The 25,640-nt window shown below is 39.7% G+C and overlaps 3 protein-coding genes across 7 annotated transcripts in view; 2 read left to right on the top strand and 1 right to left on the bottom strand.

Annotated features, from left to right (window-relative positions):
• Positions 1-14,972, bottom strand: FBXO43 (F-box protein 43). 2 transcript variants are annotated; one of them, XM_042466167.1, is made up of 6 exons: positions 14,266-14,972; positions 9,573-9,634; positions 4,424-5,952; positions 2,143-2,245; positions 732-917; positions 1-368 (listed from the first exon to the last, which is right to left on the bottom strand). In XM_042466167.1, exons 3-6 carry the CDS (start codon positions 5,926-5,928, stop codon positions 120-122), a joined length of 2,043 nt encoding a protein of 680 aa, XP_042322101.1. In that variant the 5' UTR covers positions 5,929-5,952; positions 9,573-9,634; positions 14,266-14,972; the 3' UTR covers positions 1-119. The 2 variants fall into 2 exon arrangements, with proteins under 2 accessions (XP_042322101.1, XP_042322100.1); XM_042466166.1 differs by having other exon boundaries at positions 13,583-14,972.
• POLR2K (RNA polymerase II, I and III subunit K) lies at positions 14,963-24,243 on the top strand. Of its 3 annotated transcripts, none has more exons than XM_042466170.1 (4): positions 14,963-15,050; positions 20,110-20,173; positions 21,299-21,391; positions 24,068-24,243. In XM_042466170.1, exons 2-4 carry the CDS (start codon positions 20,113-20,115, stop codon positions 24,088-24,090), a joined length of 177 nt encoding a protein of 58 aa, XP_042322104.1. In that variant the 5' UTR covers positions 14,963-15,050; positions 20,110-20,112; the 3' UTR covers positions 24,091-24,243. The 3 variants fall into 3 exon arrangements, with proteins under 3 accessions (XP_042322104.1, XP_042322103.1, XP_042322102.1); XM_042466169.1 differs by lacking the exon at positions 14,963-15,050 and adding an exon at positions 17,914-18,065; XM_042466168.1 differs by lacking the exon at positions 14,963-15,050 and adding an exon at positions 17,983-18,140.
• Positions 24,244-25,461: 1,218 nt separating this feature from the next.
• The window catches only part of SPAG1 (sperm associated antigen 1), a 57,873-nt gene continuing 57,694 nt past the window's right edge, over positions 25,462-25,640 (top strand). For both annotated transcript variants that reach the window (XM_042465008.1, XM_042465009.1), the window contains exon 1: positions 25,462-25,604. The gene's annotated coding sequence lies outside the window, so the exon portion shown is untranslated. The remainder of the gene's footprint in view (positions 25,605-25,640) is intronic.

Genomic DNA, 25,640 nt, shown 5'->3' on the forward strand with positions numbered 1-25,640 from the left:
TAACAGCTTGATTGATGATCAAAAATATGACATATACTTCTAAAAATGCATAATTATTAAAAGTGCTACCTATATAAAATAGAGAATCAAGGAAATATAATCTATTTACTCCAAAACGTTTAGAGACGTTTTAAGTTTCTTTTGCTTTTGGCACTTCCTGGCAGGGCATATTTTGTATTTTGCCAGTAAGGAGACGAAGTGCTACAATCTCTTGACCCATGGAAAGCGCATAAACATAAACTGCAGAAGTCAAATGCACAGTCTTCCCGGCTACAGAGTCCACGTTTTTTTAAAGATTGGTATTTAGCAGGGCATTGACACTTTGGACAGGGTTTTAAAGCTTCATCACTGAAGAGGGTTTGGGCAACCTGTACGAGGAGAACAGACAACATTTAACATACAATTATATATGCATTTTTTAATAAATTTGTTAGTTACCTCATTGATATGTTTTATATTCTAACCAGTTACATTAGATTCTAACAATTAGAATTATTCAATTGATTTTTGAATAGAAATACATTAAGACAGAAGGAAATTTTACTACACAAGCAATGAGAAAACTAGTAAAATTTCCTGATACATCCTGCAGTAATTCTCACTTAGGCTCACCACCTCTTGTATGATTGTCTATTTTCATTTCATGTATCCATCTCATGTATACTTTGTCTGCGATTGTCCACAGTAACACTGTAAAATTAAGTTATGGCTTTTTGCTTGTAGTTGCTTACCTTTATATATGCTTCCTGCTTACTAGTTGATTGAAGAATAGGGCTACGTCGCTGAAGTGTCAAAGATTCACTAAAAGCAGACTGCAGTTGCGATGCTACAGATTTTGCTTGCGCCTGGACAGGCCGTAGTGCAAATCTAGTCATCATTAGTCTAGTGGCAGCATCTTCAACATCCAGTAGGTTTTTCTGTTAAATTTACCAAATACCAGGGGATTATAGTTGTTTACCACAGTATGTCAGATATGCCCTTTAAGAGAAACACTATACCATAGTTGAGGTAGATTGGCCATAACAAAAAAGCAACATAAAACATTAATATGAAAATGTTTCAATAGTGCATCAGTTCTATCCACAGAGAAACTTTTCCAAGTCTAATAATTTGTCATGGAAACTCATAGTACACACACTGAGCTGACAGAGAGCATTGCCAAGGCCTTTTGGCTTTCATGTTGCCTTCCTCAACTTTGCACATTCCCCACAGATCACAAACAACACTTTTTGGCCTTCATATTGGAAAAAGAAAATTGCCTTCTACGAAAATCTCCCACAGCACCTTTCAATACACTTTGAAGAACACTACCAACAGAGAAAGGAAATAAAGATGCATGCAATATAGCATAAGTGCAACCTATGAGGGTATTTGGTTTATCTCTACACTTAGGAGTCCAGAGAAACTTGTCAAAAACTCAAAAATGGCAAAAAAACCAAAATAAAGCAAAAACAAAATTTCTCTTAAGAGATACCTTTGTACATGAACAATTTTTATATAGGCCAAAATGCTACATCATGCATGCATAGTGCATATCTATACTTGCATAGTTACAAGGTAGTTGCATACTATTCTTAGGGCTGCTATAAGTCAGAAACGACCTGAAGGCACACATCTACCACCATCACAACCCAATCTGTTGAATATCAACACTGTGCAACCAACGGTATATTTGCCAGTGTGGCTCCTTATTGCTCCGCTGTACATTGGGAATACCCAGTAGCTCTTTCTCCAATCCTACTAAATAAAATGGCATACTGAAGGCACTGATGAAGCTAGGTATCATCCAAGAATATGCTAGTACATGGCAACACACACAGGGAAATCCAAATGATTCAGTAGCTCTACTCTAAATTGGTACTAACAGAAGGATTTAGGTGGATGTGGAATGTCACTTGTAAAAGTCCACTGATGAAGTCATGAACTGTTGCACAATGACCAAAAAAGAACAACTGCACATGTTAGGAATTTACACATATGACACCAAGAGGTTTCCAATAAATATACTTGAAGAGCAGCTGAATTCTAAAGATTGCTTTTCATTTAGTAGGCATGTGTAGAGTGTTTCAATTTTATCTCTGCTCTTCTTTCGCTTCATACCTCCCCAAACAGCCTTTCAAAATACTTTTACAGAGATTTTACCTTAGTCACTGCTCTCAGCTGTTTAACATACAACTTCCTCCTTCGATTTGCATGTTTATCCTGTACAACAATTTCCCGCCAATTTTTGCTTACTTTCCACATACTGAAACAAAGAATGCATATCAGCCAGTATTCAAAAATTGTACAGGAATACAGTAAATTGAAGTGCTTTGTCCTAATAATGTCTTTGAGGGGAAGATCCACTCCGATGGATCTGAAAAACACTAACAGAAATTAAGAAATTTCTCTACATTAAGAGAAAACAAAGCTTGAAGGCCATAGCACTGGACCAAGAAGATAAGACACCAGTATTAGCTGCATTATTTTCCAAATCCTCAAGCTTTTAAGAGCCCCAGAATTTGATACATAAAGTTAAAGATGGCAGATGCATACTAGATGTATGTTAATCTTGCTATTGAATTACTCCATTCAAATTTCATTGTATCTGTTCACATTCATTTCTAAACAATATTGCACCAGGAAAACACACACTTGCATTAGTCCTGAGTTTGTTTATAATTTATAAAGTGGGTGTATTTTCAAGCATATTTCTACCTTGATAAGGAGTGTGTGAATATGTTGACTTCTGGTGACCTCATGAATTTCACAGGCTTTTCTTAGGCAAGGAGTACTCAGAGGTGGTTTTGCCAGTTCCTTCCTCTGAAATATAGCGTATATCACTTGGCATTCATTGGCGAAAGTTTCCCATCCATGTACTAACCAGGGATGACCTTGCTTAGCTTCCATGATCAGATGGAATTTGGTGTCTTTAGGGTATTTAAGCCACAGGGACACTGACATTAAGGCAGACTATTGAATGTGAGGAGCTCATGGCAATTCATTTGTCATGATGTATCTATGATGTATCCATGTATGCAAGAAGGAAGGAATGGGAGTTTTAGCCACACCACATTCAGAAATGTAATTGCAAGGTAGATAAATACTGGTAATAAAAGTTACATAGATATTAAAATTGTAGTGAAAAAGCAAAAATGGGCACACACACAACACATGAATGAATGTAGAAATGAAAGCTCAATACTTGATTAGCCTTACACTGAAATAACTGGATAAGCCCAGCAGTGAGACACTCCAGCCAAAATATTGTTTTAGAATATCCAATAATTTAATAACCAAGAATTTGAGATACTTCACAAATATGAGAAGAGAGGAATGTGAATGGGCCAGAAACTAGCTAACTTATTGAAAATGTGGCCCAGTTTGGTAGAGGAAGGCAAATCTCATGCAAATGCTGATTGATGTTACATATGCAGGTGGGCTAAGAAGTAGTGTTGGATAATGTGACAGAGAAATCACAACAGAAAAGAAGCAAAACCTGTACTGGAACATTTGAACCACACTGTTAACATCATTTGTAAAACTGCTGTTTTTTGGGGGGGAAAGAACGATTTGTTACTGGTCATTACCAATTCTTTCATGCATTGTGTAGTTATTCCAAAGGAGAATTCAACAGCAACAAACCCCAAAACTTAAAACATGTTCAGATCCTCCCAGACAGCATCTGAACAGGAAAGAAGAAGTGGAGAAATGGGGCCTGCAACAAATACTGCGGTGTAATGTACTCCCATTACAGCTTCCAGTTAAACGTTGAGCATCACTAATACAAAAATCTGAAATGCTTCAAAGCCTGAAACCTTTTCATGGCAGGCTGAGATAGTAACAGTTTGCTTTCTGATGGTTCAATGTACACAAACTTTGTTTCATGCACAAAATTATTTTAAAATATTGTGTAGTTACCTTCAGGCTATGTGCATAAGATGTATATGAAATATAAATGAATTTCATGTTTTGGTTTATGGGATTCAAGGTGGCTTATACATATGCAAATATTCCAAAATCTGAATAAATCCAAAATCCAAAACATTTCTGGTCCCAAGCATTTCAGATAAGGGATACTCAAAGCTGTACTTTATTTCATTCACCCACCCTCCATGCAACCATCAGCAAGCATGCTGAATCTTCAAGAATTGATTTATAAGATGGCAAGAAGGAGCTGTCAGTTTCTGTAACAAATTTTGCAAAGAAATCTTCCTTTAAAAGGAAAAAAGTGAACATACTTGTACATTGCAAATATTGATATCTTCCTGATTTACAACTTCCCTCATGTTCTTGAATGGTGTCATTGTTGTCTACATATATTGTCTTTATATAGGCACTCCAAAGATTAATTTCATTAATAGTACATATTTGGTTATACTCGGACAATATCACTGGGAAACATCCAGTGAAAGTTTATAATCTTCCAAGTTGTCTCTCTTACCTGCATAGGCTTTCCACAGTCAGGATATCTAAAATCATGGTAAGAACATGTTTTAAATCTCTGTCTCTTAATTCTGTTAATATATCTAGTTTTTCGATGCCCATTTTCTTGCCAATGAGTTGAGCAACAATACACTTTAACAGTGACATGTCAACTCCATCAGTATTCTTCAATAAATCGGTTTCCTCTGTTCTTTTACTTTTGTTTTGTGTAAAGAGTTTGTGAATTAGTTGCAATGCTGGGGTCTTTGATATATTTTCTAGATTTGGAACCATGTGGCTATTATCATCCACACTAAAAACCAATTCACTGTCTTCACCAATACATCCAGCAGGTTTTTTTAGTTTACATTTTGAATTAGAAAAGGTAGTAACATAGTCTTCTTCTTTTTCTGATTGTGAGCCACATTCTGAAAGAGTTGACAGTCTTCTTGATCGTTGTAGGGTTCTTGCCTTTCTTTTAGAATTTAGAAGGCTGGATGGTTCACTGCATTTTTGAAGAAGTTCTTGGAAAGACCCCTCATGATCTGACAATGAATCTTCCGACTTATCATACCCAAGAGAATTATAGCTGCTATTATCAGTAGTTAATGGGCTGAAATTACTTATTTCTGTAGATGAAGGTGTATTTATTTCAGCAATGGAAAGATTAAATCCTTCCAAAAGACTATTGACTGGTGTGACAGATTTATCATTTGTTCTATACAGTCTACAGTGTGGAGTTCCAACTAACTCTGAACAAGTGTTCTGGTCACTAAAACTAGTAAGAGCACTGTCAAAGAAACTGCTGTGTGTGTCTGTAGAAAGCTGAGGCTGGATTGGAGATAAACAACCTGGTTCTGACAAAAGGCTGCCTTTAGGCTTTGAATCATCTATTGTAGAAGTCCTCTGCTGAGAAAATACATGTCTCAGTCTCTGACAAGCAGAAGTAGAATCATCACTTTTTAAAGTACTGGTAGCCAGTGGCTGATAGCTTTTGTCTCTTGAAGAATCCAAAGCACATCTTGAAATTCTTTCATCAAAACTAAGAAAATGAGATGAGCATGTTTTCCCCCCACTGTTTCCTGAAGATGATACTTGTCTTTCATAGCATCCAAAAGCACCAACAGAAGCTGCTTTGGGCACAAGCAGTCTTCTGCGGATTGACAAATCTTTTTTAGCAACTCTGGGTGTTTCAGAATAGTCTGTGTGTACACTAGCTTCCTTCTTTTCTGATGATACAATAACATTGTGTTTATTTTCAATGGGAGATGACACTGAAGTGCACACACTACTGGAATGGGCATGCTTAGAATACTCAGGCAGGCCTCTGTCATTCTGTCCTCCTTTATGTTCTGCTTCAGTATAATTAAAACTTGGGTCTTTTAATGATTCATTGTATCCACTGTCATAAAATATGGAAGGAGAGCCAGACTCTTTAAAACTGAAATATCTTGTACTGTTGCCAGGAGAAGTCAGTTTGCCTCTTTTAAGAATATTAGACAGGATTGAATTACTTTCTGACATCTTGTCTTTAGAACTGATTATATTCTGTAAAGTGAAAACAACATTGTATATCATAAATAAAACAATAATAATTGTCTAATTTTAGACACTAGTATCCCTGGGTAAACAAGAGACTATGAATAAGAAATTATTTAATTAGAAGAGCAAGTTATTACTGTTTAATTAACTGTGCACACACACACTGTATCTGTTTTATAGTAAAATTTAAAATGTTTCATATTGCCTTGGAATAGCTATATAATGTTTCACTGACTGCAAATATTATGTCACTCTTGTTATAACTAACCATTAAGTTATTATTGTATCAGATGACACACATTCACAAATGATTGAATTATTATTTATCTACAATTATTCTGTAATAATAACTCCTTGATTTCCTCAATGATGATTTGTTTGTACTTTGAAGGAGTAGAATCATCAAATCATCAAGTTGGAAGAGACCATAGGGCCATCCACACAATCCAAGCACCCCCGACAGATGGCCACCCAGCCTCTGTTTAAAAAAATCCAAAGAAGGAGACTCCACCACTCTCTGAGGGAGTTTGTTCCACTATTGAACAGCTCTTATAGTGAGGAAGTTGTTCCTAATGTTGATGTGGAATCTCTTTTCTTGTAGCTTGCATCCATTGTTCTAGGTCCTATTCTCTAGAGCAGCAGAAACAAGCTTGCTCCATCCTCTATATGACACCCTTTCAAGTATTTAAACAGTGCTCTTAGCCATCTCTTCTCCAGGCTAAACATACCCAGCTCCCCAAGTCTCTCCTCATAAGGCATGTTTTCCAGACCTTTCATCATTTTTTCACCCTTCTTTGGACACGGTCCAGCTTCTCAACATTCTTTTGAATCGTGGTGCCCAGAACTGGACACAGTATTCCAGGTGAGGCCTGATCAAAGCAGAATACAGTGGCACTATTACTTCCCTTGATCTAGACACAGGAACCTCAACAGTGGGGGATCCAGAAGATGGCTCTTCTTATGTTCTTCCACATACAGTGGAACCTCGACTTACGTAAGGTGAATTCCACCTATGTTCGAGCCCCATTATAGTGAATGGAGCTCGTGCATGTGGCGGTGTGGCATGCGTGTGTGGCAGTCTCACACACACCATTCAAAATATTACAGCGTGGCTTCCGTATAAACCAGAAGCCGCATATGACATGCCCGCGTAAGGAGCAGGTGCGCTGTACTTCTATTGATGTAGCCTAGAATTGCATTGGCCTTTTTAACTGCTGCATCACACTGTTGACTCATGTCCAACTTGTGTCTACTAGGACTATTAAACAGCTTCATTTATATACTGCTTCATACTGAACTAGCAGTGTCTAAGCGGTTTACAACTGTAAGCTAATTGCCCCCAACAAGTTGGGTACTCATTTTAGTGACCTCGGAAGGTTACTTTTGCTGGTATTGAACTCGCAACCTTATGGTTTTGAGTGAGTGGCTGCAGGACAGGCATTTAACCACTGCGCCAGATCCCTTTCACATCTAGTCTTGTAAAGCCAGGTGTCCCCCATCCTATATCTATGCATTTCATTTTTTCTGCCTAAGTGCAGTACCTCACATTTCTGCCTGCTGAAATTCATTTTGTTAGTTTTGGCCCAGGTTTCTAATCTATTAAAGTAATTTATCCTGTCCTCTGGGATATTAACTCCTCCTCCTAATTTGGTGTCATCTGCAAATTTGATAAGCATGCCCTCTATTCTTTATTCCAAGTAAGTGATAAAGATTTTGAATAGCACTGGGCCCAGGACAGAACCCTGTGGCACTCCACTGTTCACTTCTCTACAAAATGAAGATGAGCCATTGCTCAGCATCCAATTCTTCTGTGTGATGTATTTTTAGATTGTAAGCCCGAGGGCAGGGAACCGTCTAACTAAAAAGACTGCATGTACAGCGCTGTCTAAATTTACATTGAGTATTTGTTGCTGTACTAACTAAATAATACAGATGCTTAGAAATTAATTCTATGTATATCTACTTAGAAATGATTCCCACTTTGTTCACCGAGGGCCAAAAGACACTGCAGAAACAATCCAGTTTGAGACCGCTTTAGCTATGCTGGCTCAGTGTTGGGGAATTCTGGGAACTGTAGTTTTATGAGACATTTAGCCTTCTCTATCAGAGAGCTCTGGTGCCACAACAAACTACAGTTCCCAGAATTCCTTAGCACTGAGCTAGGGCAGTAAAGTGGTCTCAAGATGGATTATTTCTGCAGTGTGTTTTGGACTTGAGTCTTACTTCCAAGCATGTGCCAAAATCTACAGATTTATCATGGAACTCAGTAATGGATACACTTCAGCCACATGGAATCTCCTTCTGTATTCTGATTAACTGATCTACAAACTTGAGCTTAATGCAAAAGACAACCTGAATCCTTTGGACGTAGCATGCTATTAGTTGTGTTTTTTCTAGATTGGCACAGTGATGGCAAGGAAAGGCAGATAAAATCTGCCGGCTCTAAACAGCCTATTTCTCCAGTGTCTTATTTCCTTCACAGCCACCATGCCCATGGCTTTCCCCCACTTGCTGGCTTATTGTGCATCAGCAGGGAATTCTGGCCACGCAATAATAAGTAATGATTTCTAAGTCCAGGAATTTCCTTTGAGAATCTGATCTCGTAATACCTCTACACACACACACACACACACACACACATTCCAGTAATACAGTATAATTAAGGGTGTGTTCCCACTATGATTTAAAGCGAATCACTGATCAGGTTATGTGACCGTCATTCCCATTTGAAATCGGTTCTGATCCTACTTTGATCAATTTCTGTTGCAAGAAAGTGAGTCAACCCCCCCCCCCCAAAAAAAAGGTTTTCCCGGACACTAGTTTCCTAGCGGCTCTTTTGAAAAGAATTGATTCTGAAATGCATTTTGAAGCAGGGCAAACTAGTGGGGATGACAACTGTGCCAAAAAAGAAGTGATTACAAGGGGATAATGAAAAGATCCGCGACATTTTGGAATCGATTTACCAACACGGAGCAAAGGCGAATCGCAAACCCATTTAAATGTAAGTGGGAATGAGCACTTATTATCACTTAGAAAGGGGGGGGATCATATTGTTGCTACCAACAACTGGGAGTTAGCAGTCTTTGTCAATCTGCTGCAGATCATCTAAAGATGTACAAGCCGAACCAGATGCCTCCTGTCCATCCCCAATCTAAGCAATTTTGTTTAGTTTCTGTGCATATGTACAGACAGAGCAAAAAAGAGCTCAGTTCTGTCTCTAAGCAGGTATAATTTTGCAGGGCAAACAGCATGTGTTACGGATGAAGGAAGACTTCAGATTATGCTCCTAGGTGGTATATATTACATTGCAAACCAATATGTTTTGTTTTTATAACAATCAGTTACTAAATGACTTTGGCTGGTAAATATATAAATTTCAAAACAGGAAACTTGCTTTAAATCATTGGTTTAAAGCAATCTTTCTTCTTGGCAATCTACAATAAATACACTCCACTCTACCAAGGACTTACTAACCTAATGATATTGTTTACTTAAACAGTTGACTCTCATTAAGAGTTCACAATTTAAGAAAAACAAACTCCCCTCAGGATCAGAGATCTAGTCAGACACATTTCTTTAGCTCTTGGCCAATATTTGCAGTGGTTCTTTAGAAATTCAGTACTTACCCTGGTGGATTCACAAGGAGACTGCAGTTTAAAAAAGTATTCCACAACGGTGCAGACATTACCTACGGTAGGATGTTGAAGAGAAGCATATGACATTACAAAATTTAACAGTTGCCTAGATTTCTTAATAACCTCTATATGCTGAACCAGGGAGGTCGCAAACTGCATAAAATCCAACATATATCATATAATGGGGATCCATTAACAATATAAATAAAACTTCCAAAAAATTTGACACTTAGAGCTAGTCTGTCTGCAATAGGCATTAGATTGTGTGTCATGAAATGGCAGCAAATAGTTAATCATTTCATTAACCATACTTGTAGCTACTATTAGGGATAGGGAGATGTGTTTGTCAGATTCCTTGTCTCATGTACCAAAATAACTTGACTGTCTTCAGGCACTGCTTTCCCATTACAATCCAAGATGTTCTTAACATGGACTTGGCATTGCTATGTAAGAGATTTCTGCTTCACCTCTTATGAGCCATATTTGAACTGATTAAAAAAATACATTTACAGTGCAATCCCATGCATTTGTTTTACTGGATTCAATGGTCTTTATTCCCTGGCAAGAACACAGGATTTCTCCCAACTTGAAAATTATCTTTTAGTGGAATGACTATAAAATTTTAAGACACGACATACTGGCGGAAACAGTAAACCCATTTACCTGGGAATGTCCATTATACTGTTGTTTCTGTGTGCCTTCAAATAATTTTTGACTACTACTACTAATAATAATAATACATTTTATTTATAGACTGCTATTCCACAAAGATCATAGCGGTGTACAGTAAAAATTGAATACAAGACTTATGGTGACCCTAATGCAAACCTATCACAGGGGTTCCTGGGGCTGTGAGCCAGTATAGTTTAGTGGTTTGAGTGTTGCACTACAAGTCTGGAGACTAGGTTTTGAATCCCTGCTTGGCCATGGAAACCCACTGCGTGATCGTAGGCAAGCCACATACTCTCAACCACAGCGGAAGGCAAAGGCAACATCTCCCCAAATCTTGGCAATAAAATCCAGCGATAGGGTTGCCTTAGGGTCACCATCAGTCAGAAACAACATGAAGTCACACAATAACAAATCCAATTTATTGTCCCATCTACAGTAGATCCATTGAATAAATCACTGGATGGAAAGTCAAGTTACATGAATCTCACGGATTTAATGGATCTTCTTTATTTAGCATTAGCAATTGGGTTTAGAATCATAGAACCCCAGAGTTGGGAGAGACTACGAGAGCCATCCAGTCCCACCCCATTCTGCCATGCAGGAACTCTCAGTCAAAGCATCCCCGACAGATGGCCATCCAGCCTCTGCTTAAAGACCTCCAAGGAAGGAGACTCCACTACACTCCGAGGAAGGAGTGCGTTCCACTGTCGGACAGCCCTTACTGTCAGGAAGTTCCTCCTAATGTTGAGGAGGAATCTCTTTTCCTGGAGCTTGCATTCATTGTTCCGGGTCCTAGTCTATGGAGCAGCAGAAAACAAGCTTGCTCCCTCCTCAATATGACATCCCTTCAAGTATTTAAAGAGGGCTATCTTATCACCTCTTCACCTTCTCTTCTCCAAGCTAAACATCCCCAGGTCCCTAAGTCGTTCCTCATAGGACATGATTTCCAGACCCTTCACCATTTTAGTCGTCCTCCTTTGGACATGCTCCAGTTTCTCAATGTCCTTTTTGAATTGTGGTTCAAGTTTAGAACAAGGGGATTTATTTCTAAGCAGATATGGACAGGATTGCCATCACACAACAGCATACATTTCTCTTACATTATTTATATTAAGAAAAAATGAAGCCATAACAGCAAACATGCCGATGATGACATGGGTGAAAAGTTATGTACATAAATACGAATTTCCTAGAGACAGCCACCTGAAATAGCTAATTACAACTTAGATCTGACCGAAGTCTACTCCAGTTGTTTGATTTGATTGCTAGTGTATCCATCAATTGTGATTTTAAGACAACAATGAATTTCTAAAAGGAGGAAAGTTTCCACAGTAATATATAGTTGTGGAATATTTTCCAGCCTACATCCACTGAAAGGACATGGAGGGGAAAAATATCTCCATCCACATTCTGTCCCATACGCAACTACAAGCAGATAAATTGTGTGTACATCAGAATTTCATAGAATCATAGAGTTGGAAGAGACTGCAAGGGCCATCCAGTCCAACCCCCTGCCATGCTGGAAATCCAAATCAAAGCATCCCCGACAGATGGCCATCCAGCCTCTGTTTGAAGACCTCCAGGGAAGGAGACTCCACTACGCTCCGAGGAAGCAGTGTGTCCCACTGTCAAACAGCCCTCACTGTCAGGACATGCGTCCTAATGTTGAGATGGAATCTCTTTTCCTATAGCTTGCATCCATTGCTCCAGGTCCTGTTCTCTGGAGCAGCAGAAAACAAGCTTGCTTCCTCCTCAATGTGACATCCTTTCAAACAGGGCTGTCATATCACCTCTTAACCTTCTCTTCTCCAGGCTAAACATCCCCAGCTCCCTGAGTCGTTCCTCATAGGGCATGGTTTCCAGACCTTTCACCATTTGTATGATTACATTTTCCTAGAGACTACTATAGCAATTAGGCTACAAAAGAAGGAAGTTTGAAAACAGGACTGTCAGGAAAATTCGATATTGTGTAGCAAGTGGGGAATGATATGTGCTGGTTTATGTCATTATACAATTTGTTGCCATTTACAATACAAATCTCCATACCTGAGGCTGAAATGCTAAAAAAATTATAAGGAAGTAAGCCCAGCTGTCATTTGAAGGCTGTATCTACACTGGGAAAATAACCCAGTTTGGCACCACTTTAAGTGCCCTGGTTCAAGGCTATGGAATTAATTCCCAGAATTCCATAGCCTTGAACCAGGGCATTTAAAGTGGTGCCAAACAGGGTTATTTCTCCAGTGTGGATGCAGCCAAAATGTGTTGCTAGAAAAGATGTCTGTGGATACCATGGACTGTCAAACTGACAAATAAATGTTGAGAGCCAGTCTGAACTTTCCCTAGAAACCAAAATTAATAAATTGAGGCTATGGTCCTCTTACTCTTAAGTCAGTGACTCTCAAACTTTGGTCTTCCAGATGTTTTGGACTTCAGCTCCCAGGATTTCTGACTGTTGAAAAAGCTGGCTGTGGCTTCTGGGCATTGAAGTCCGAAACACTTGTAGGACCAAATTTTGAGAATTACTGCTCTAAGTATGGTAAATATGAAAGACACATCTAATAGTATAATCAGTGGGTTAATAGAAGATTTTAGTGACAGCATTGTACGGTGATTTGAGTGCTGGGCTATGACTCTGGAGACCAGGGTTCAAATCTTTACTCAGTCATGGAAACCCACTTTGGGGAAGTCACACTCTCTCAGCCTCAGAAGAAAGCAAAGGCAAACTCTCTCTAAGCAAATGTGGCCAAGAAACTCCAGCGATACGTTTGCCTTAGGGTCTCCATAAACTGGAAATGACTTGAAGCCTGTAACTACAAATACAACAAATAGAAGATGTTATGTTGAGTGGAACATAGTAATTAAGGGATACAGTCCACAGTGCATTTGAAGTTCTGTAAATGAATGCAAAATGACTGACTATCTATCTATCTTTAACATTTATTTATACAGCGCTGTAAAGTTTGCATAGCTCAGAAATAAAAAGCTGCAAATGTTACTTTTCCCCTACAGAGTGATTTTTAAATACTTAAAAATACATAGATGCTTGTTTTCATAGTATGCAAAACTATTAAAACAGAACATCCTAAAACAAGTGTACATTTTTATTTACACTAATATCCTCAACATTTCACTACAGATTAACAACGCAATGCTATACAAGCCAATTTATGAGTAAGTCCCATTGTTCTCAATGAGATTTACTCCTAGGTAAGTGTATATAAGATTGTAACATTAGCTACTCAGAATAGTTTTCTCCAGCTAGTATTAAAAGAGCTCAATTCTGATTTAGAGGGATGTGGACTGTATTAAATTTTCGTCCAACAACTTACCAAATTAGTCTGAAGACCGGCAGTTGCTTCACATTTATGTGCTCCATATTTTTACAACTAAAATGGAGAGGACATTTCCATCCCCACAAAGAAAACTCTACCAAATGTGCAACTATTTAATATACTGAATAAATAAGATGTCAGCTATAGTTAATCTGAGGCAAAGTATGGTTGAATAAAGCGCTCCTTATTGTTATGGGTAAAATGGAGGATGAAAGACATCCCCAACTCTCCAAAAAGAGAGAGAGAGACCCTACCAAATGTGTAACTATTTAATATACTGAATAATTAACATGTCAGGTATAATTAATCTGAGGCAAAGTATGGTGGGAAAAAACAACAATTAATAACACCCTGCCAATTCTTTTCTTCAGGATTTACTTAAAGATTGCAAAGGAAAGAAACAGTTATCTGAAGGGAAAAGGATTAGTAAACCTTGAGGAAGAGGTACAAGCAACTTATAATTAGTATACCAGGTATAATTAATCCTGAGGCAAAGTATGGTGAAATAAACCAAATTAGCAGCTGGTCTAATTTAATAACAACACTCTGCCAATTGTTTTCTTCAGGAATTACTCAAAGGTTGCAAAGGAAATAAACAATTATCTGAGGGGAGAAGGGTTAGTAAACCTTGAGGGAGAAATACAAGCAACCAAAACTAATATACTGAATAATTAATATACCAGGTATAATGAATCCTGAGGCAAAGTATGGTAGAATACACCAAATTAGCAGCTGGTCTAATTAATAACAACCGGCCAATTATTCTTTTCTTCAGGAATTGCTTAAAATAACCAGAGGAAAAACACTTATCCTGAGGGAGAAGTACAAGCAACCAAAACTATATACAAGGTATAATCAATCCTGAGGCAAAGTATGGACGAATAAGCCCAATTAGCAGCTGGTCTAATGAATAATAACACCCTGACACTTATTTCCTTCAGGAATTTCCTAAAGATAGCCAGGGGAAAATAAACACCCCTCTGAGGGGAGGAGGAGGAGGGTTAGTAAACCTTGAGGGAGAAGTACAGTACAAGGAAAGCAAACAATGGGGTTTTTTAAAAGGGGTGGGGGGATAAACTGGCCCTGGAGGCAAGAAGTGAGGCAGAGAGTTGGGTGTAAGAAGCGCTGGTCTCTGCCTGAGGGAGGAAAAGGAGCATGGACTGGAGATAAAAACTACACTGCAATGGCTCCCCTCCTCAGAAGGGTCCAAAGCCTTGCCTCCTCAGGGAGGAGGAGGAGGAGGAGAGCTAAGAGAAAGGGAGAGAGGCCTCTCTGGCTGCCCGCCCGCGTGGCCCTGCCCTCAGGGCTTCCCTCGCTCCCTTTTGAACTACCCGCCATTCCCAACTGCTCTGCCCTTTCCTCCTCCTCCTTCGCCTCCAAGGAGCCCAGGCGACGACAACACAGAAAGAGTAGCCACCACAGAGGAAGCAGGAGGGGGCCACGTTGCCTTGGAGAGTAGCACAAAGTGTGTGTGTGTGTGTGTTGTGCAACTCAAAAAACTATCTGAAGCTGAACTTTCATGGATCAGAGTAGTGAAATTTTATTAACCACCCTCCTTTTTCAGTCAATGGCATCCAAAATCCACCAAACAGTGATATGGGGGCCAAGGCAAAATGCACAATACTGTATAGATACTGCAAGCTTTGGAAGCTCCACTGGCTTCCTATTAGAAGAGTAAGACTACTCCACTGGCTTATTATTATTATTATTATTATTAGAAGAAGAAGAGTAGGAATACTCTACTTGCTTCTTATTATTAGAAGAGTGAGCATACTCCACTGGCTTCTTATTGTTATTAAAAGAATAAGAATACTACACTGTCTTCCTATTCTTATTAGAAGAAAAATGATATTCTACTGGCTTCTTATGATTCTTATTCCTATTAATCAGTAACAAAAAAAATCCATCAAACAGTGATACATTTATGGGGCCAAGCAAAGTGCATGATATACATGTTGCAAGCCTTCAAAGCTCCACTGGCTTCTTGTTCTTATATTCTTATTATCCAATAATATAAAAAATATCCACCGAACAGGGATAGCTTTATTGGATCAATCAAAATGCCCAATATACATGTAAGCTTTTGAAGCTCCACTGGCCTCTTATTCTTATTAGAAGCCAGCGGAGCTTCAAAAGCTTGCAACATGTATATTGCACATTTTGGTTGGTCCAGTAAAGGCATCACTGCTTGGTGGATTTGGGATGTTATTGGATTTGCTATATGGCCAACATGGCTACTCCTGGATGTTTTTTCAGTCAAAGCCATGGATTCCAACTCTACAAATATCTCTGATACCTGTGACTTTTAAAGATAATATCCTTGTCAGAGTATTAAAAAAGAAGCCTGCACATAAAGCAACCTAGTAGCACCTGTGTGATTAACTGGGAAGAAGAAACTTCTTTCATGTTTGTGTGCCTTCAAGTAGTTTCCAACTTATGGCGAACCCAAATCATGGGTTTTTCTTGGCAAGGTTTGTTCAGAGGAGGTTCACCATTGCCTTTCCCTGAGGCTGAGAGAGCGTGACTTGCCCAACGTCATCCATTGGGTTTCATGGCCAAGCTGGGAATCAAACCCAGGTCTCCAGAGTCATAGTCCAAAAAGAATGGAAGTTTATTTAGCCTGGCAGGACAAAAAATAAATAAACTCTTCTCTAGGATGACCAGATGTCCTCACCGTAAAAGAAGATAAGGCACCACAGAATGTGGGGCATTCAAGAAAAAATTGAGGACATGACCAAATAAAAGTCAAAAAAACACTCACATATATGTCAATTCGTGCTTCTTAGTCATACTCAAAATGGAGGACATTTTGGAATTCCTCCTGGATAGACAGTTGAAATGTAGGATATGTCCTGGAAAAAGAGGATCCCTGGTCACCCTGCTCTTGTCCAAAGTGGGAGTGAGACATCTAATGCATTGTAAACTACATCTTTTCCTTGCAAAGGGATCTTGTAGCACCTTTGAGACTAAGTGAAAGAGAGAACACATTCACGTCCTTTCCGACTATGGCGACCATATAGTGGCATTTTCTTGGCACATTTTTCCAGCGGGGTTTTACCATTGCCATCCTCTGAGGCTGAGAGAGTGTGACTTGTGCAAGGTCACCCATGGAGTTTATATGGCCTAGCTGGGAATCAAATCCTGGTCTCCAGAATCTAATCAGGGTGACCAGATGTCCTAAATGCATAGGAGGACAAGGCACTGCAAAACATAGGCATTACCCCAAAAGGCAAGAAAAGAGAGCTTGGTGACCAGGTGTCCTCCTTTTCCAGGACATGGCTTACATTTCATCCTTCTACCCAGAAGGAATTTTAAAAGGCCCTACATTTTAAGCACCACTTAAGAAGCATGAATTTATGTTTATATGATTGTTTGGGGGGGGTGTTGCTATTATTTTGCAACACCTTACATTTTTTTTTTGAAGGCCCTACATTTTTTGTTGTGCCTTGTCCTCCTTTGCGGTTAGGACATCCAGTCACCTTGCCTATGAGGCTGGGAGGATTAGCCAGTGGTATAGTGTGAGTAAGGCTGCAACTACACTGGAAAAATAACCCGGTTTGGCAGCGCTTTAACTTGTCTGGCTCAAGGCTATGGAATTCTGGGAGCTGCAGTTTGTTGCGGGCCCAGAGCAGAGCAAAGCTCCGCTCTGGGCCCCACAACAAACTCCAACTCCCAGAATTCCATAGCCTTGAGCCAGATAAGTTATAGTGGTGCCAAACCGAGTTATTTCTCCAGTATGGATGCAGCCTAAAAGTGTGCCAGGAAACTATTGTCTGTGTTCAACCCACTGTTCATGGACTGCACTTTGTAGATATGCTCCATGACTGCTGCTTCTCTTTCCAGTCTCCCTTTTGCAGGTCCAAAACCAAAACACACTGCAGAAAACAATCCAGTTTGAGACCGCTTTAACTACCCTGGCTCAATGCTAGGGAATCCTGGGTACTGTAGTGTTTGTGAGACATTGAGCCTCCTCTGTCAGAGAGCTCTGATGCCACAATAAACTACAGCTCCCAGGATTCCCTAGCACTGAGCCAAGGCAGCTAAAGCAGTCTCAAACTGGATTATTTTCTGCAGTGAGTTTTATGGACCTTTGTGATTATCGCACTGCACTCTTGAAAGCATTGCTATTCCACTTTTAACTGCTCTGGCTGCCTCCTGTTGCATGTTGGGATCTGCAGTGCAGGGAGGGACATTTAGAATATTCAGCCAGAGAGCTCTCAGGACTCAGTGAACTACAAACCCCAGAATGCAACAGGAAGCAGCCAGAGCAGTCAAAGTGGAAAAGCAACACTTTTAAGAGTGTAGTGAGAATGAATTTAGGGAGGATGCAAGCGCCTCCACGTGCCTGAATTGGAAACTTTTTCTTTAAGGAAGCAGTAGGGTGGAGCTTGCTTATTTCTTTTTGTCCCATCTTCCCCTTGGCTGGTCTTCCAACGTCATCAGTCTGCGCCATAGAGGAGTGCATGAGCTGCAAGGGCTGGTAGTAGGACACATTATTTTTATCTGTAGCCTGTGTTGAAGCAATGCAATAGTCCTTCTCTGCTTCTGACCTCTAGTATGTAGTTAATTGTCTTATTTTTTTGGTTCTTTTCGTTTTAAGGCAATATAGACCAGTCCTCTTGAGGACAGGGACTAGATCCACACTGCAGAAATAATCTGGTTTGGCACCACTTTAACTGCCATGGCTCCATGCTATGGAATTCTGGGAATTTGTTGAGCGACCGGAGCTCTCAGCAAATACAAATGGCCAGAATTCCATAGCATGGAGCCATGGCAGCTACAGTCTATAAATAAAACTTATTAAATATTAAATCTTTTAAGTTATAATTTATTTTATGTGCAGTCTGTTTTAATAGTGTAATAAGTGTAATTACTTAATTCTGTTTGTTTTTTTAATCTTACCGTTTTGATCTTGTAAGCCGCTCCGAGTCCCACTTTTTGGGACTTTAATGAGTATTTTAATAAGTCTTTTTTAATTGTTCAAAGTGTATTTTATTATTGTTATGTTGAAATTATTGTTGTTTGTGTGGAGAGGGAGGGGTATTGGGATTTATATTTTATATTGTATGAATTGTATGTATTTTATATTGTAAAAAATTGTTGTAAGCTGCCTCAATCCTTCTGGAGAGGTGGGATACAAATATATTTATTATTATTATTTAAAGGGTGGGATATAAATAAATAAAATAATGATGATGATGATGATGATAATAAAATTGAAGTCTTCTCTGTGCTGTTTTTTGGGTAATTAAAAAAATATGATGCATCTACAGTGGAGAAATGATGCATTTTGGCAGCACTTTTAAGTGCTGTAGCTCCATTCTAGGATTTGTAGCTTTACATGATCTTTAGCCTAACTATGCTGGAAGGGTTACCAGGTGCCTGCCTTTTCCAGGATCTTTCCTACATTTCCACTTTCTGTCCAGGAGGAATTCCAAAAGGTCCTCCATTTTGAGCATGGCTAAGAAGCATGAATTGACATTTATATGAGTGTTTCTAGCTTTTATTTTGTAATGTCCTGCGTTTTAATTTATTATCCTACATTTTGCAGTGCCTTGTCCTCCTTTATGTTCAGGACATCTTGTCACCCTCATTATGCTATGGATCTGCCTTCATGGCACTGAAGACATCAGGGGAACTTAGGACAATAACACACTACTATTTATTGTTATAGCACATTTTCCCCACTTTAACTGCTATGGCTGCCTTCTGTGTAATCCTGGGGTTTGCAGTTTAGGGGGGAACATTTAGAATACTCAGCTACAGAGCTCTTAGGCCTCCCCAAACTACAAATCCTAGACTACATTTCCCAGTGGGCAGCCACAGCAGTTAAAGTGGAATGACAGCACTATAACAGCATATAGTGGGTCTGTAGGTATTATGGATACCAAAATCCATGGATACCCAAGTCTCATTAAATACAATGGCATAGTAAAATGGTCTCTCTTAAATAAAATGGCAAAAGAAAGGATTTCTTTCTGAATGTATACATTTTTTGAATATTTTCAAGCCGTGGACAATTGAATCCATGTATAAAGAACCTGTGGATATGGAGGACTGGATGTAGTATGATATTACTGTATACTTAGAGAGTGCAAGGCCGATTCTCTGCCAACCTCTTGCCACTGTTTTGGGCCCATAGCACTTGCTGAATGAAGTATTTGCTTCTTTCTGTCTAATAGTAGGACTGGGTCCTGCTTCAGCCCTGTCTCTAAGGGTGCATCCACACTGTATACATAATGCAGTTTAACATGACTTTAAGTGTTGTAGCTCCATCCTATGGAACCCTGGGATTTGTAATTTTACAAGCTGTCTTTGTCAAAGAGCACTGGCACCTCCCAAAATTACAAATCCCACGATTCTATAAGATGGAGCCATGGCAATTAAAATGGTGTCAGACTTCATTATTTCTACAGTGTAGATGTATCTTAAGTCAACAGTATTGAAGGATCATTTATGAGAGAGTATCTATGTATTTAAAGCCAACACTTGACATGCATGACTTGTCTTCCTTTTACTAACAGAAGATGGACACCCAGAAAGACGCACCCCCACCAAAGCAGCAACCAATGATATACATCTGTGGAGGTAAGTCCAGTGGGTATGTCATTGTGATGAGGTAAGTCTAAATAAGAGATCCAGAGAAGCAGATGAAGATAACACTGGGCTACTTCTACTGTGAAATTGCATTGCCTCATTCTGGAAGTTTAGGAGAAATCTAGACAACTTGGGTGCATCTATACTGTAGAAATAATGCAGTTTGGCACCACTTTAACTGCCATGGCTCCATCCTACAGAATCTTAGGATTTGTAGTTTTGTAAGGTACCAGTGTTCTTTGGCACAGAAGGCTAAAGACTTTGCAAAAGTACAAATCTCATCATTAACTGAAAGAAAAGCTGTTGGCATGAGCTTTCATAGACCTGAGCCTGCTTCTTCAGACGCATGTTTGTCAGATACAGTTAGTTTCAAAGGTGCTACAAGATCCCTTTAAATACTCAAATCCTATGGTTATGTAGGATGGAGCCATGGCAGCTACAGTGGTACCAAAGTGCATTATTTCTATGGTGTACAGCTTCCAGAACTCATCTTCAGCTTGTAGCCTCCACAAATAAGAATTGTTTCTTCTGTCTTTTCCCTAAATAGAACAAGTACTTCAAGGAGAAACACACAAAATAGGAGCATAACGCCTTTCAGTTTCTGGGATCATTCTGCTGTCTTTCATTTTGGAAATTATTCTTTGGCTATTGTGCTCATGTGCAAGGCCCAAATCGTCATTTGGTAAATGAAATCGATAATTCAGAAGAACTAAGAGCCTATTTCTATCACCACTGCAGGTGCCTGGTTCTGTAAAGCCATCTACTAGCAGTGCACTGTGGAATGGAACATTAGATCCTAGTTTGTACTCCAAGCTAGGCTCACTTGTAGTGTAGTTCATCGTGTATAACTGTATTTTATAAGCTGCTTTGAGAAAACTAAAAAAAGAAGAAAAAAGAAATGTATTTAATAATTACCTCAGGTACAGTTTCTGCAATTCCTCTTATCATTTTAGTTGAATAAATCAATTAGTCAAAGTCAGTTCTTGTTGATAAGATTGCTATTGTAAAATATTTTATATCATAGCATTAAAAAATCTAATGCCTCTGTTGTTTTATTCTCAGTTCAGTTTCTTTCCAGCACTGACCCAAGAATGTAATGATTTTTCTTCCTTTCAGAATGTCACACAGAAAATGAAATTAAAGCAAGAGATCCTATCCGATGTAGAGAATGTGGTTACAGAATAATGTACAAGAAAAGAACAAAAAGATGTATCCTTTTATATGTGCATCTTCCAAACCTTATTTATATATGTTGATTCTAACAATCTGAACATTTGATGCTGAAGTGTTACACATACATAACTGGAGGTAAGGTGCAAAACAGACCACCCAAAAAGGTGGATTGGGGTTGCCATAGAGCTGTGTGACCACACGCCACGGCCCCAATCTGACTATTTGCCTGTGCAAAAAGAAGCAGCAGAAAGCCTCTCCTTTTTGAGCCAGCAAAAAGCCAGCTTTTCTGCTGCTGCAGCAGCTTTGCGGTGCTCCTGCGATGTGTGGTGTCTAAACACCACGCTGCCAGAACACTGTAAAGTAGCAGCTAGAGTAGACGTGTGTACAGGATTGCACTGTTTGTATATTGGTCCTGACTGGCCTTGATTTTATGCCGATGGTGACAGTCTGCAATCTCATCTATACATACAGGTCCCAGCTTTTGTCAAGGTTGCATTGCTACACTTGTGATGTAAATTTTGACTGATGAAAATGGCATGAGGGGGTGCCAGTTACATATGGAATAACTGAAGACCAGGGGGAATGAAGTAGCCACAAAGTTGGGGATTTTATTCATCTTGCCACCTCAGAGCTCACGTTTTCCAGGCTAGAGAAATATGTAGATGTTCTCTAGAGGGATCAGAAAAGGTAGAGGACTTGGCTGGGATGATCAACTAGCCATTCAGGGTTTCAAAGAGGAGAAATATGGCTGCTGCCTCTATAAAAATGCCTCTTTTTATTCCAGGAGTTCTGGAAGTAAACACATTGGGAGTGATGACCAGGCAAATTGCCTTTGCTTCCATGGCCTTAGATTAGAAGGAAGAAATATTGTTTAAAAGACAGCAGCTGCACTTATCTTGCTAAGGAAGGAAACTGTGCCTGCCATATTTTTTTAAATGCTGATTTTACTTTCAGAACCCCTACAAAAAGTAAGGCATTTTAAAAGTAGTGGCAACCATGCTGCTCAGAGGCTGAAAAGATGTGCAGCTGCTGCAGCTTTCCTCCTCCTCTGAGCAAGGTTGACAACTCTTTTTAAAAGCTGTGTTTCCTCCAACAGTTGTTGCAGGGGGGGGCAGTTTGCTGTTGAAATTTGACAGCAAATTGCAATGGATGATTGAGTCGGGAATAGGAAGAAGGGAACCAGGAGGCATTGGAAGACCACGAAGGGAGAGTTTGGGATCTAGGGGATAGGGTTGACTGTAAATGCAATTACAGTACTTGAAAGTAAGTTGAGCAAGTCACACACTGTCAACTCAGAGGATGGGAACGGCAAACCTCCTCTGAGGAAGCTTGCCAAGAGAACCCTGTGATAGGATCACCATACGTCAGAAATGACTTGAAGGCACACAACAACAACAGGAAGTAGTATTAAATTTAGTAGCTTTATTTTAATTAATTTATTTGTTGGCTTCATTTATATGCTGCTTTTCTCCCAGGTAGAGCCCAAGGCCTGCTACAGACAGTCCAAAATAAAGCTGCTTCGAGTCACTTTGGAGATATGGTATTTCAATGATACATGCGTCCTAAGAGTCCAAAGGCCGCACCAAAGCCACGCTCCAGTCCTAAGGACTGGAGTGCAGCTTTGGTGAAGCTTCCAGACTCTTAGGACTCATGCATCATTGAAATACCATACCTCCAAAGTGACTCGAAGCAGCTTTATTTTGGCTGTCTGTAACAGGCCCAAGGTGGCTTCCAGAAATAATGTTAAACATATTAACAATAAAAAATGTAAAACAAAGATCAATTAAACACTATATCATTCTAAAATCATAAAAAAGTTTTTTTAAAAAATAAAACACATCTAAATAAAAAATTCCCTGCTTAACTATTAAAACCCTATTTAAATAAAAAAGGAAACCAAGAAGGGGGGCAGCCTAGTCTCCAGTGGAAGGGAGTTCCAGAGGGAAGGGAGCAATTACCAAGAAGGCTGTCTCTTGTGCCCTCACAAAGCAACCCTGTGATGGTGGCGACTGAAAGAAAGCCTTTCCCTGAAGATCTTAACATCCTTGCAGGTTTGTATAGGGAGACAGAGTCTTTGAGATACTATGAACCTAAGTTTTTAGGGATTTATAGATCATGACAAGCATTTTGAATTGTGCCCGGGAATGAAGCAGTAGCCAGTGAAGCTGTTTCAAAAAGGTGAGGTATATGGTCCCTACAAATGGCCCCAGTCAGATTTCTCACTAAGGCATAACATCTTGACTATAGGAGAAGATGGAAAAGTTGTACACTGTTAGAAAGAACCATAGAAAGCGCAACAAACTTGAGCCACTTCTGCTTCCTGTTTAACCCTCATTTGGAATGTTTAAAGCTTCTTTTACATTAAGGCCAAATTCTACTTTTTTTATATGTTGGCAGGGTCTATCCTTCTCCAAATGCAGTAGACAGGGTCCTATTTAAGGAAGTTATCCCCATTTCTTCTAACCTGCAAATACAAAGCAGTTGTTGTTCACTTCTTATATTGCAAAGAAAGGCTACTGAACTATGGTGCATGTAAGGCAAGAACAAACAGGAGTTGTTTCCAAAGAACCCTACACTTAATTCATTCCCATATGCCAACTACATCCACTGTATGTCTGGTTGTGTAAATTTTGTCCAAGTGTCTGTATAATGTTATAACAATCCAATTTTTTTTCTTGCGTTTCCAAATTTTTTCTTTAATTCTTAATATAGTGGTTGTGTTCGATGCCCGGTGAAGAGAAGATGCTTCCAGTTTATCTATATATGTTTCAGATGCTTCATATGTTCTCTTTGATTTCATATTTCTTGTGAGCAAACGTTTGGTGTTTTTTTTCCATTGTGACAATGTAAGTTATTCAGCTATCAAAAATAAAGTGTTACTGAAATTTTTTGTTGGCTTTTTTTCTAGTACTGAAATTTGAACAAAATTAAGTATTTTAAAAGTTCTTGCCTGGTTACCTTTGTTCAGTTTATAACACTCTACTTGTGTGAAGGCTAGTTCTAGATTGAGTGATGGTTTGTGGAGCAGGGAGGCATCAGTACCAATGTGGTCAAATGTATAGTGCATTATACTTTCCTTCTTCCACATCCTGTTGTTAAGGTCACTTGAGAGACAAAGGCCCATTTTTTCCTACTAGGCTTTTTGATAGGATAAAAAGGGTGTGTGTTGGTGGGTACAGGAGAGGAATGCTGCCTTCAACTTCTTGGAAGGACAGGATAGAAATGTAACCAGCAAAATATGTTTCTGGTAAGCTTCTCACTGGAGTCAGTATGTAGAGAGATTGTGTAGCACCTTTGAGACTAACTGAAAGAAAGAAGTTGGCAGCATGAGCTGTAGACTAAAGCATTTGAGGAAGTAGACTTTAGGCCCCATACAGACAGACCAAAATAAAGCTGCTTTGGGTCACTTTGGAGGTATGCTGTTTAAATGATGCATGTGTACTAAGAGTCTGGAAGCTGCACCAAAGCTGTGCTCCAATTCTTAGGACTGGATTGTGGCATTGGCGTGGCTTCCGGACTCTTAGGACGCATGCATCATTTAAACAGCATACCTCCAAAGTGACCCAAGGCAGCTTAATTTTGGCCTGTCTGTATGGGGCCTTAAGTTTACTAAATTACTCATGCTGCCAACCTACTAGATGACCTTTGACAAGTCACACACTCTCAGCCTCAAGCCATGGCCAACCTCCTCTGAACTATTCTTGCCAAGAAAACCCCATAGGGTTGCCATAAGTCAGAAACAACTTGAAGGCACACAAGGCAGTGTGGTGTAGTGGTTTGAGCGTTGGACTGTGACTAGAGGCCAGGGCTTGAATCCCAGCTCAGCCATGATGAAACCTATTGGGTGACCTTGGGTGAGTCACACTCTCTCAGCCTCAGAGGATGGCCATGGCCAACCACCTCTGAACAAATCTTGTCAAGAAAAAACCCCATAGTAGTTTTTTCCATAAGTGTGGAACAACTTGAAGGCGCACAACAAAGACACACATCAGGCTGAAGGGAATCCCAGCTCTGGCTGCCTTCTCTTCCTGGAGAGGCCTACTTGAGGCCATGAGCTACTACTACCACGTCGCCATAGCAACGCTCCCGCGCGGCCTCCACTCGCTCGAGGGCCTGGCTTCCAACTGCGACGCCCAGGAGGCGCCCATTTCCCCCTCAGAAGAAGGCTGTTAGGACCCAACTTGAGGGCCATCTCCCCCTCAGCGTTGTGGAGGGGAAGGCTTGGGAAGCCAAGAAGGGGCCGCAGCAGGTGTGTATCTTGGCTGCATGGCTGCGGGCTGGAAAG

The sequence above is a fragment of the Sceloporus undulatus genome, chromosome 4 (assembly GCF_019175285.1).
Source record: "Sceloporus undulatus isolate JIND9_A2432 ecotype Alabama chromosome 4, SceUnd_v1.1, whole genome shotgun sequence".
NCBI lineage: Eukaryota > Metazoa > Chordata > Lepidosauria > Squamata > Phrynosomatidae > Sceloporus > Sceloporus undulatus.

Bases quoted from the DNA above. Each gene is read 5' to 3' on its own strand.
- FBXO43 (XM_042466167.1), bottom strand. From the start codon at position 5,928: ATGTCAGAAAGTAATTCAATCCTGTCTAATATTCTTAAAAGAGGCAAA. The intron at 2,246-4,423 runs GTAAGAGAGACA...TCTTTGTTTCAG, and splicing joins ACTGTGGAAAGCCTATGCAG to TATGTGGAAAGTAAGCAAAA. The intron at 369-731 runs GTAAGCAACTAC...CTCCTCGTACAG, and splicing joins AGCAGGAAGCATATATAAAG to GTTGCCCAAACCCTCTTCAG.
- POLR2K (XM_042466170.1), top strand. From the start codon at position 20,113: ATGGACACCCAGAAAGACGCACCCCCACCAAAGCAGCAACCAATGATA. The intron at 20,174-21,298 runs GTAAGTCCAGTG...TCTTCCTTTCAG, and splicing joins AATGATATACATCTGTGGAG to AATGTCACACAGAAAATGAA. The intron at 21,392-24,067 runs GTATCCTTTTAT...TTCTTAATATAG, and splicing joins CAAGAAAAGAACAAAAAGAT to TGGTTGTGTTCGATGCCCGG.